Consider the following 12,268-nt stretch of genomic DNA (forward strand, 5'->3'; position numbering starts at 1 on the left):
TGTGTGTGTGTGTGTGTGTGTGTGTGTGTGTGTGTGTGTTACATACAGAATGGTTTGGTGCCAAGATGCAATTTGTTCACATTTACCCACTGAGATGTTTGTTTCCCACTTTCTTTTTCTAACAAGTATTACCATAACACTACACTTTGAACACCTTAATGCTGCATCCCATGCCTCTACTTGCATGCAAAATGCATGACCACACGCACACACACACACACACACACACACTTCCTGTACCTTCCATATCTCCTCCTCGCTCAGGGAGGTGAGGCGGTCGCTCTTCAGCACCTCCCTCAGGAGGCGGTAGGGCAGCTGCAGAGCCTCTTCCTGCCGGTTCTGGCTCAGCTCAGACAGATGCTCCACCAGGAAGCCCACCACGGCCTCCTCTAAGGCGGGGAGGTGGAACAGGTCGGCCACGCGGTACAGCTCCAGGTAGTTCACAGTGCTCAGTTCCTGCAGCAGGGATACATAAACATACAAATGAATGCAAGTATTCAGCCTTATTGTTTTCCCGGTACTTGCAAACTGCAAAGAGCACCTATAAATATTCAGTTAGGACTATGTAGTCACAAATGTCTTCATTTAAAAAATGATTTGTCACATGTACCAGTTATAGATGTCTAGATGTCCAAGTAAGTACCACTTACATACACACTCATTCCTGATACATAAATGCACATGTAAGCCACACATGTGTGAGTTTCAATTTTCATAGTTAAATGATAACAGTGCAGGGGCTAAATGTAGGGACAGGCAGACAGAAATAAAGGAGAGGAAAGGAGGTAAATAAAGAAACTGAGGCCTGAGTAGTGGAATAAGACTGCCATCTTCTGGCTGCCCTTCACCACACACAGTACTTCAGCTAGTACTTAACCCTGATGTAATAATACAATAACTACATGGATCAACCACTCAGGGATTTGAAAAAAAGGTATTCTGTATATTTCAATTTCACTGGAACTATTTGAAAGAAAAGTGTGTTTTGCTATGAAAAATCTATGAATTAGGATTTTAAAAAAATAGTTTAAAGGGACTTCATTATATATTAGAAGTATGATTATACAAATAGCAACAGCAACTGTCGCACATACTGTATATAGAAGTCAAAATGTGTCATTAGAATTTCAGATAAAGGATTTATAGCCCTGTACACAGCAAGTGTGGCATCGATTATTATCATATGCGAGCTGGATGACCCTGAATGGCCGAAACATCGGCTTTTCAATCAATTGGTGCAGTGTTTATTGGGAAATCACTTCTATTTTTGGTCTGGCCTTATGCACTCTAACCACATCCCAAATGAAACAGTCATTGGCAAACACAGATTTTGGCAAGCAATGACATGAGCAAGCAGAAAAATCCATAACATTGTATGAAGTTAATGAATTGACCACACCTCTGATCACTTACCAGCCAATCCACTCCGTGCTGTCTGTCTCCGCATTCTCAACCCACCCTCCCTTCCCCTGTGAGACCTTGACTTCTCACCTACCTCACCCCTTCATCCCCTGTTCACTCGTACCCCCATCCCTCCCTCCATTTATCCCTAACCTCATCCCCACGTCCATCCTGGAATAGGAATCGTCTAAAAACTAGTTTTTAAATTGAGTCAGGCCGGTTTATATTGTGATGTAATGTTACTTTGAATGAAGGAATCCCCTCATCCTTCCAACCCTCATCCCTTTCTACTCAGTCCAGTGCCCTCATTTCTCAGTCTAGGTAGTCTCACTTTGCCAGACCGAGGAGGGTCTGGCTAGTCCACACAGCATTCCGGGTTGAAAGAAAAACATGCTCTTTATCGGCATTTCTATAGACCAATCACAATCTCCGAAAGCTCGGCACGGAGCTGCTGTAAAATAGTCGTGCAACAGAAAACTCAGATTGGACAGATAGTCTAGCTAGCTGTCTGGATTTACCCTGCAGAGATCTGAGGACCAGGTAACCATAGTCCTCAGAAATCCACCAGAGGTTAGAACTCCCACACAAAGAAAGCAGAAGGTAACGGACATTGGCGAAAATACATGCATCCGGCGGAATTTCCGGACTTGGAACATCAAGAATGTAGACTATGTTCTAGGTAGCATCTGGTGCTTTAAATACAGCTTGGGTGAAAGCAACTGAGATTAAACCCCCCCCACACTGAGTCTCAATCCAGTCCGTCCTCCCGGGCCAAAAAACCAGACGACATCTCTTTTCAACTCACCCACCATCCAAAACTGTTCCTGTGCTCTCAACATTCAACATAATCAATCATTTAATCTTTTTAATTTGATCTAAATTACATATTGTTTTGGCGTGGCCTAGTGCATTACGGGTTTGCTGTTTTGTCTCTAGTGAACTTGTGAGGTTTAGTCTGGGCACTACAACCACCAGAGGGCACATTTGAGCCAGGTTCACTATTGTGATGTAACTGTCAAGACTTGGAGACAGTATAAATACACTGCAGTCTGGGGGCACACTGCAAATTATTGGGTTCTTAAAAAAACTTAGGTTTTATTATAATTTATCTTGTTTTAAGAGCAAATTTCTTATTTTAAGTGTTTTATTTCACTTGTTTTGAGCACCTTTTCCCTCAGATTTAGTGTTTTTATCTTGTAGACAACCTTTTTACAGTGCCGGGATTCGAGATGCACAAAATGAAATAGTAGATGTGATTAGTACTGTGGAGCATCTGTATGTAAGTAATTAAGTGATTCTAAAACCACTGTGTATCTTATCAAAGTGGTTTCTGCTCTGCAACGACCTGATTGGTCTTCATCTGCAGCAGCTTTGGGACCCAGAGGGCTGACTTTGCCTCCGTTTAATCCGTCTCGGTCTCTGTGATGAACTCCAAGTAAAAAAGCAGCCGGGTGGCCTAGATCTTCAGGCGTCTTAGCTGACAAGCATCCACCCCACTGAGGTGTCCTTCACTGAATCTGCCCCGGCTCAAGGGCATCAGTCCCCAGCCGACTCTGACCCTTAACCTCCCTGTGGAGGAGGATTCACACCCGGCCATTAATTCCAGATTGCAGTCGATTGGACATCGTTAAATTTGACTAATTACAAGGACATGAATTACTTTTGACATCAAACGTTGCAGTCAAGTTAGCTTGAAGGAATCCTTTGAGATTTTGGGAGAGCCTTATTTGCTTTCTTGCCAGATAAGTAGATTGATACTCATCTAACTCTCAGGAATAAAGCAAATAAGTGTACAGTATTTCCCCAAATTTGCCTTTGGTTGATGTTATGCGGTGCGGCTTGGTCCCAACTCAGGGAGAAGGACGCCCCTGCCATGCAGAGCCCATAAGGGAAATGGAGGGTATGGCATGGAGGGGGTGTACCTGGGACAAAACCACCCGATGACCCTAATGACATACCTTCCCCACCTTTTCACCGCTCCACACCGACTGCTACTGTCAAGGGTTTCCTACTAAAGGGATTGAAACATCTAGTTCTCTTAGCGTCACTACTGCAGCTGCTATCAGCACAAGCATCATTTGTTTCTTCACTGTTTTGTAGAAAGAAATTAGACAAGTATGATCATAAGCAATGCTCGTTATCTCGGTAGTGATGTGGGATTTGGGGATTCTATTTTATTGGTTGTGACCATGATTGTTCTAGAACAAATCTAGACACTTTGGTCTGTAAACACCTTATATGGAGGTCTGTCTAGTATTTACACAAGCATATGTTTTACTCTAATGACAGGGTCAAAAAGTCACTCAGTACTGTACAAGGTTGTACAATTTAATTTGTGTGTGTGTGTGTGTGTGTGTGTGTGTGTGTGTGTGTGTGTGTGTGTGTGTGTGTGTGTGTGTGTGGTCATGGTATACAGGATTTAGGTGTTAAAAGTGTACTGATAATATTTGGATGAAAGATTGAGTGGGATACAATCATCTCAGCACCTGTGCAAGGTTGAACAAATTTCTGTTGGTACAGCGTGTGTGTTTGTGTGTGTGTGTGTGTAGGTGTCTGTGTGTGTGTGTGTGTGTACCTGGATGAGGTAGTGGGAGCAGAGGCTGAGCAGCTCCAGCAGCTGAAGGTGGCTGCCTGCGGACAGGACGTCCTGGATCACGGCCGGCTCCAGCAGGATCTGTCCATGGGAGACAAACAAGGTCGTTCGGTTTCATTTTTCCGATTTAATTTAATTTATTTGTTCTACTTCAGTTTTAGTTCTTCTGCAGTTGGGTTGCAGTGGGTTTGACTATTAGACTCACACAAAAAGTACTTAATTTAAAAATAGTCGGGAATGGTTTTTCTCTAAACACTTTCTTGTCATTTAAGGCAATGATAATTATCCAGATGTTCCTCTAGAGCAGTGTTTCTCAAATGGGGGTACACGTACCCCTGGGGGTACTTCAGAGTACTGCAGGGGGTATGTGATCATTTGCTATAATTATACATATACATTATATAATTATACTATAATAATAAATGAATTAATTGATGGCTTATGAACATTTTTAGATTGGCGCATTTAAATGTTTTTCAGTTACGGGTTCACTGCCGACAATGTATTGTTCCTCTTTATGTAGATGTAAAAGTGTTTTTGTTGCTGTTCGGGGGGGGGGGGGGGGACCTGGCAAAAAAAACATATGCAACGGAGGTACATTATTGAAAAATGTTTGGGAACCCCTGCTCTAGAGCCACCAGATGGTTGCCATTTAGTTTTTTTTAAATTGAGATTTCAATAGTTAACATGTACGATACCATGCATTGTACAATTTTTTATAGATATTTATATATGTTGTCTTGAATAATCTTTTTCTTTTAAATGTACACTAAATTAATTCTGAAAAAAAAAAAAAAAGACAATTTTATTGGCTAGTTCTGGTCAAATGTCGTATGTTCAAAAAAAATATGGAATGTTACGAACAATACTGGGGCATTAAAGGGTTAAGTCCTACTTTATACTGGGCCACCTGAGTTCACCACACCAGGCTAAACCAGGGAGGTGCCAGTCCCCTCCTGGCCACTGCCAAGGTGCTCTTGAGCAAGGCACCAAACCCCTGAACCCCGAACCCTTTCCAAGGGCAACCCCCCCACTCTCTCCATTAGTGCATGTATAGGTACTGAGCATGTGTGTGTAATTCAGGCCTGTTCGTATCGTGCATTATAAGAACAACAGAGTGAACACATTGTAATTTCCCTTGCAGGATTAATAAAGTGTTAATTATTATTATTATTACAATATATATTAAGACGTTATTTTCTAAATCACTGAGAAATCTGTCTGTAAGCCAGATCATTCAAAATAACATATACTGTATGTGCATTAGAGCCAGGGAAAGTGAGTGTGACAGACAGCACAGCATAACAAGAACGGCTCTAGCCATAATCATCCTCCCAGCAAAGCAACATATTCAGGCAATTATTACGACACTGATTCTGCCAAAATGCTTCCTGTTGAACTAAATGAACAGCAGCTAAAATGATCGGCTGAAAGCGTCCTTATGTGTCCTCCATATCACCCGAATATATGTACTGTAACACAAAGCTACTGTAATACAGCCAATTCATAGTGCTACGAGAGCAGAGCCAAGTATTATGTACTATATGGAAGGTAAACTGACCTTTTTTGTCTATTCTCAGCACACAGGACCGCAGTTATTAATCAATGCAATAACAGCCCAATCTGACTCAACATGCCCCATGTTACCTCTCAAGCAGTGTACTCCAAATAAAGTGTAGTTTGGTTTTAAAGGGCAGGAACAAATCTTTGCTAATCCATTCAGCAGTAGTGCCCTACATAGCCACAGAGCCGTGACTGCATTAGTTGCAAAAAGTGAACAAAATACTTCATCATTTGTCGCCCTCGCCTCTCACTACTGTTGATACAGCACGGCAGTGGACTGAATATTGTTATGCAGCATTTGTGGCTATCATTTATGGGGTAGCCTCGTCATCATTTAGCATGTTTCAAAACAGGAAAGGCCGCTTCTATTTTTCATCCTGACAGAACAAATCTGTAAAGGTACAAAAAATACTTTGGGTGCATGTTTCATTGTCTATTGTAACTGTTGTGAAACAACATTTTAGTCAGTATTTGTGTTTATTAATTATAATATTGTATACTTTATTAATGTCACAAGGGAAATCACAATTGATACTCTGTAGTTAGAACACCAAGGGTCAGTTCCTATACATGAACTAAATGGAGAAACGTCAGAATAAAGGGGGGGGGGGCTGCCCATGGATAGGCACCCCGAGCAGTTAGGGGTTCACTGCCTTGCTCAAGAGCACCTTGGCACTACTGTGTCCCCCACACTTTGGTCCGTATGGGGACTTGAACCAGCGACCATCCAGTTCCCAACCCCACGTACTGAGCTACTGCCACCCCAAAATTACGTGCATTGCTGCATATTAATACGCATATTATCTGGCCACTGTAGCATTCATAAAGCTAATTGTTTATATTTTCTCTGTAACTGAAGCAACTTCGTAAAAAAAATCCCAAAAAGTAATTTTTTTCTGTCTCTACAATAAGCTGCATCTGCACACTTATCAGAGTATTGCTTCCTGCCAGTTATGGGCGGTGGTCCAGTTAGCTACCAACACAATCTATGAGCTTCCATAAGCTTAACATATTGAGATAGAAAGCAGTAATAAGTGGTTATTTTCTTCTGGGTGCTTCCTTTGCTTAGGATCTGTATGCACTGAGCCTCAATAAGAATAGAAAGACGTCCAAGTTTGACTAACAATCAAATTCTCTCAAATTAAGAAACAAAACTCAACTCTACGCATCTATTTTAAACATCACCACAACAACAAAACCGCCTTTTTTTCCTCTCCTTTTTTGACTCAATCAGTGTCCTGGCAGGCAGGCAGCAGCAGCAATGAAGGCAACCCCAAATAATAACTGTAATAACTGTAACTGATCCCTCTTCATATCCTGCCATGCTCTTCCTCTCCACTCCACTGGCCCACTACAGTTAGAGCACTTCACGACACGCAGCAGAAGTCAGTTTTATAATGGCGAGTGTGGGAGTGTAGTGAGCTCTTGTGTAAACCGCCATTTACTTGTGAGTTTTCACCTGGAGGAGAAGACAAAATGACAGGAAATGCTTGTGTGGCAGAATATAGATGTCTTCTACACACAATTAGACCCATGTAGGCTCACATCCCTTTCTCTTTTTTAGCTCAGGAAGTAGAAGATTTAGGAAAATGTCTTGTTTGTGGGTAATAAAACTGTTGCAGGATGAGCCAATTGTTTAATTGTTTAAGATATCCACTGTTGGAAATATCATTAAAGTTACTAACTGACTTCCAGGCTGACAGCATCCTGTGGGAGCGTGTCTCCTCCCTTACCCTGCTGGCCTATGACATGTGGCAGAAGGCTTTATAGTAAGTCATTATTTTACGGTGTGGGGATAAGCATATTGCCCTCATCTCATCTGCTATCATCTCCTCTGGGCGGACAGGGCTCGTGCCAGCCAAAGCAGGGCGGCTTGCAAGCCTGCTGCTGACCTACTTCCACAGCCAAACCGACCCTCTCTTTGCTCATTTCCACTGTGGAAATACAATTAGGAGCAATTACAAAGTTCCTGGCCTCTCAATGTACCGCATAAGCCGCTCGGCTGCTTGCAGGACCGAGCATCGCTGGCACTAAAAAGGTTAAGGATGGTTATTAGAAATGATCACACACTTAGTCTTTGTTGACCGGGTGAGATGGCAAGGACAGTGGAAATGTAATACTGTGCTCTCTACTTGTGCCTTCTCGGCTTTAATTGTGTTTCTTACATGGATTCAGAACCCATACTAGTATTCTGCAGTGTGACCATAGATGAGGAGACTCCTGGATAATACTGTATCCAAAGGCATGCTGCAGTAGAAGCTTGTTTTGCTGTGATTGAAGTGATAATCTGCAAATGCCCTGTTTATTATTTTGGTTCCATATTGGCAATGGTGAAAATTAGCTAATGTAACTGTAATGTGTAACTGTAATTCTAAAGCAGAGCTCTTCAAAAGGGGGTTCATGACCAATAGGGGGTCCTCAGAGTTAGTGTGTGTGGGGGGGGGCTTCTAAATTATTAAAATCTTTTTGTTTTTTTATATGTCTGAAAATATACATTACATTAATACAAATCCAACATTTTAATAGCAAAGAGAAAATGGCCTATTTGTGAAAAAATAATTTAATCTACACATTAAAGCTAAGCTTACTAGATATGGTAGCCAAAAAATAAAGCTTAAGTATTCCCTGAACCTTTCACATGTAAGTTTAACATTAAAACATGATCTAATATATCCATTCATTTTCATCCACCCGGCCTAGTCTAATATGCAACTTAATTTTATACGGTATATGTAGTAGGGGGTCCCTACTCTGTCTCTTTAAGATAAAGGGTCCTTGGCCTAAAAAACGTTGAAGCCCCCTGTTCTAAAGTGATCGTACTACTTGGGAATTTCCATTTTAGACTTATATTTAACTGCATTTTAGAGGTAATGCTGCATGTTCTACTCTCCAAGTAATATATCTAGTTACTTAAAGGTCCCATATGATGCTAATTTTCAGGTTCATGCTTGTATTTTGGCTTTTTACTTGAACCACTTTACATTCTTTAATGTTCAAAAAACACAGTTTTTTCCTTATACTGACTATCTAAATATACCTGTATTCACCCTCTGTCTGAAATGCTCCGTTTTAGCGCATGTCTCTTTAAGCCCCCTTCCAGAAAAGCCCAGTCTGTTCTCATTGGTCAACGTTTCCTGGTCTTCAACATCTGCAATCTGAGTTGTAGCATCCGGGGAATGACTATAACAGCCCTGTGGCGCCACTTTCTACTGTATAGTTGTGACATCACACAAATACGGAAGCCCCGACGCCTCATTTAAAGGCACTGTTTTGGAATGCAAGATGTGTGTGTTTCTCTGTAGATTGAGCGTTTAGATGCTTTCAGAGTATTTATATAGGACCTCGACTTGTGTTATAATCACAATCAACATGGAAATCTCACTTTTTACAACACAGGACCTGCAAAGATGGAGTTTTACATGCAAAACATTTGCTTATAAAACATGCTGCGTTGTTGAAGTTAGCTCCCCCTGACCCAGCACTAACATTTTAATTTTCTTACACATGAATGCATCTATAATGATTATTAATTATTAATGATTATAAGACAAATCTGCTGGAAACATGCAAGTTAGCAGAGCATTTTATAAGCTGGCTGTTGTTAGCTGATGGATGTAATGTACTCTCAGCTGTGGTGTCTATGGCTCAGACTCACCTGTCCAGTGTAGGCGAAGTCCAAGGCGTGCTTCAGTCCTACGCTGGTCACGCCTTGCAGAGTCACTTCGTCTGCCTCACTCTCCACCATGCACAAGCTGAACATAGCCTGATGACACACACACACACACACACACATGGAGGTTAGCTGAGGAAACACCACCACAGAGAGACTTTAGAAGAACAAACGTCTGGAGCGCTCAGATGTTCAAACATCACAAAGGTGCTCTTTGGAAGGGGAAAATAAAAGAGAAAAAAGGTCTAAGGCAATCATTTTGTTAAATAGCCTTAATTGATATGTTTGTGATTCATATAGATATCTAGGACACTGAAAATAGAACTAGGCGGCAAACCATGCATAGTGGCACAAACGGCCTTTTTCAAGGTTTATAAGTCATGTCATTTCTTTCCTTCCTACTCATCCCGTCCCCTCCCCCTTCCTTCTGCGCACTAACCCCCCAACCCCCACCCCCAAATCCTTATTGTCGGTTATTAGCAGGAACGCTGCTTATGAGACCGCGTTTTTTACAGTGTGTTCAGGGGACAGGTAGCTAGCAAATAGTGAGGAGATGTTTTTTACAGTGTGTTCTGGGGACAGGCAGCTAGCAGATAGTGAGGAGATGTTTTTTACAGTGTGTTCTAGGGACAGGCAGCTAGCAGATAGTGAGGAGATGTTTTTTACAGTGTGTTCTTGGGACAGGCAACTAGCAGATAGTGAGGAGATGTTTTTTACAGTGTGTTCAGGGGACAGGCAGCTAGCAGATAGTGAGGAGATGTTTTTTACAGTGTGTTCAGGGGACAGGCAGCTAGCACATAGTGAGGAGATGTTTTTTACAGTGTGTTCTTGGGACAGGCAACTAGCAGATAGTGAGGAGATATTTTTTACAGTGTGTTCTGGGGACAGGCAGCTAGCAGATAGTGGGGAGATGTTTTTTACAGTGTGTTCTAGGGACAGGCATATAGCACATAGTGAGGAGATGTTGTATGCTGAAAGAGAGCCTAAAAAGAGCCTAAAAAATGCAGGGCATGGCTTAGAGCACCTTTAAAACTGTTTGCGTGAAGAGTGCCTTGGACCTTTTTTCTCTTTTGAACCACCACAGAGATATTTCATTTTGCATTTTCTGAAAGAAACCATGCCATGGAACAATAGAAGAAAAGAAGTCACAGACATCGATGGTGAAATTCACTCCTGCTTTGTTCCTCCTCTCCTTCAATGCTGACTCTCTGATCTCTAACTCTCTGAGTCTGATCATATTACATCTCTAAGTTGTCACAGCAATAACAGACTGAGAAATGGGTTTTGTTAGCATGTGTACGTGCTCACAAAACAGCATCATAGTTCAATCGACACTGCCCAGATGCAACATCCTAGAGCCCTTCTGTATTGATTTGCCAGCCTTGGCCCCGGAGGTCAACGGAAATAAATAGCACAATCAGTACTTTCAGTCAAACAGCCTCTCACTCTTCCTCTCCCTCGGACACGCGCACACACGTGCACTTCACACACCACATGAGATCAAAGCAGTGGACGCTGCGTCTGCAGTCTGGGCCTGCTGTGCGTGAGTCCAGCTTGCTGCTCGCCAATCAAAGCTATTGACTGGTGTCACACCATGAGGGGATCACAGAGTCATTGATTCGCAGGGAGTGTGGGGGGGAAGAGGGAGAGGAGGGATATGATGGGTCAAATCTGGCCACGATGAAGATCAACCCTACCTGTCAACTCAATTATCGGGGACAGCGAGGTTATTATCTAGCTAACTTGCAATTTCGCATATCTTTTTAATCACAGTAGCAATTTGTAGCACAGTCACTCCGCACACTCCACACTATCTCTACTATCTCTACTCAGAGACTGCTGTATAACAGCATTAGAAGCTTCGCGTGTCGCTCTCTCTGTCAAGCAAGCCACATTCATTCCTCCCAAAACTCATCCAATTCTCCCTGACTCATAGCACCCATGAACTTTAACCAGCCACCCACCATCCTCCTCTGGCGAATTTCCCCTCTGTATTGTGACTGTGATGTGAAAGACTTAAGTTTTAACCAAGGCCTGCACATTTCTCCTCAGAGCTTGTTGATTCACCACCGCGCTAATTAAAAAATCCACTGGTCCACCGAGCAGAGGACGACGTGTGGCTAAACCTGGGGTGTGATGGTGTGTAAGCTGTGGTCAGTGTTAAACAGGCGGAAAGTAAAAATGAGAGTGAGAGAGAAACTACTTATGCATGTTTCCTTCTGTGTTAGCGCGTGTGTGTGTGTGTGTGAGCATGGAGATTGTCAGGGGGCACCCTCAGGGTGTTCGCGGGGCTGGTCGCCTCTGGCAGGAATGCTCCTGACCTTGGTGGAGGAGCTGAGGGAGAGCTGTTGATGACGGATGACTCCTCTGAGTTGGGATATAGATCCAGCACCAGAGCCCCTGCTCACTGCAGTCCTTTCACATGATGCTGCAGTGGGGGTGCAGCGCTGCAGTTAGCCTGACCTGCCAGCAGAATTGATGTGTTTCTGCTTGTTGTGATTGTACCATAGAGGACTCCCTCACGCACCCTGTGAAATTTTACTGTGGCCATATTTACAGGCAGGTTTATGTCACGGAAATCGTGAAATCTTACATGCAATGGTATGTGACTGAAGCCTCTTCTGGTATTTTAAATATGAACTTAGCTATTTATTTTTGTTGGACTGACTGTATTAATTCGTCGAAGTCATTATAGTTGTTAAACGGCTAAAGGTCCCATGGCACGTAAATTTCATTTTATGAGTTTTTTTTAACATTAATATGAGTTCCCCCAGCCTGCCTATGCCCCCCCCAGTGGATAGAAATGGTGATAGGTGTAAACCGAGCCTTGGGTGTCCTGCTCTGCCTTTGAGAAGATGAAAGCTCAGATGGGCCGATCTGGAATCTTGCCCCTAATGAGGTCATAAGGGGCAAGGTTACCTCTCCTTTCTTTGCTTTGCTCGCCTAGAGAATTTGGGCCACCCATGAGAGAGAGACATCATGGCTTTCAAACGAGCAAAGTGGCAGTCGGTCAAGGACACACCCCTAGCCTCCACCTCCAC

General features: G+C 42.7%; 1 protein-coding gene and 2 long non-coding RNA genes across 4 annotated transcripts in view; 2 read left to right on the top strand and 1 right to left on the bottom strand.

Moving 5' to 3' along the window:
- The window catches only part of klhl32 (kelch-like family member 32), a 33,102-nt gene that overhangs the window by 9,682 nt on the left and 11,152 nt on the right, over nt 1-12,268 (bottom strand). For both annotated transcript variants that reach the window (XM_034874049.1, XM_034874048.1), the window contains exons 4-6: nt 9,213-9,320; nt 3,977-4,075; nt 241-456 (exon numbers count right to left, since the gene is read on the bottom strand). In XM_034874049.1, coding sequence (XP_034729940.1) covers nt 241-456; nt 3,977-4,075; nt 9,213-9,320 — 423 coding nt within the window. The remainder of the gene's footprint in view (nt 1-240; nt 457-3,976; nt 4,076-9,212; nt 9,321-12,268) is intronic.
- LOC117946167 overlaps nt 1-12,268 on the top strand; it is a 23,807-nt gene that overhangs the window by 9,588 nt on the left and 1,951 nt on the right. The window contains exon 2 of the long non-coding RNA XR_004656977.1: nt 1,582-1,586. This is a non-coding gene — a long non-coding RNA (uncharacterized LOC117946167). The remainder of the gene's footprint in view (nt 1-1,581; nt 1,587-12,268) is intronic.
- LOC117946170 lies at nt 4,291-9,789 on the top strand. Its single transcript, XR_004656980.1, has 3 exons — nt 4,291-4,361; nt 8,840-8,843; nt 9,778-9,789. It is a non-coding gene; the product is annotated as an uncharacterized LOC117946170 (long non-coding RNA).

The sequence above is a fragment of the Etheostoma cragini genome, chromosome 6 (assembly GCF_013103735.1).
Source record: "Etheostoma cragini isolate CJK2018 chromosome 6, CSU_Ecrag_1.0, whole genome shotgun sequence".
Lineage (NCBI taxonomy): Eukaryota > Metazoa > Chordata > Actinopteri > Perciformes > Percidae > Etheostoma > Etheostoma cragini.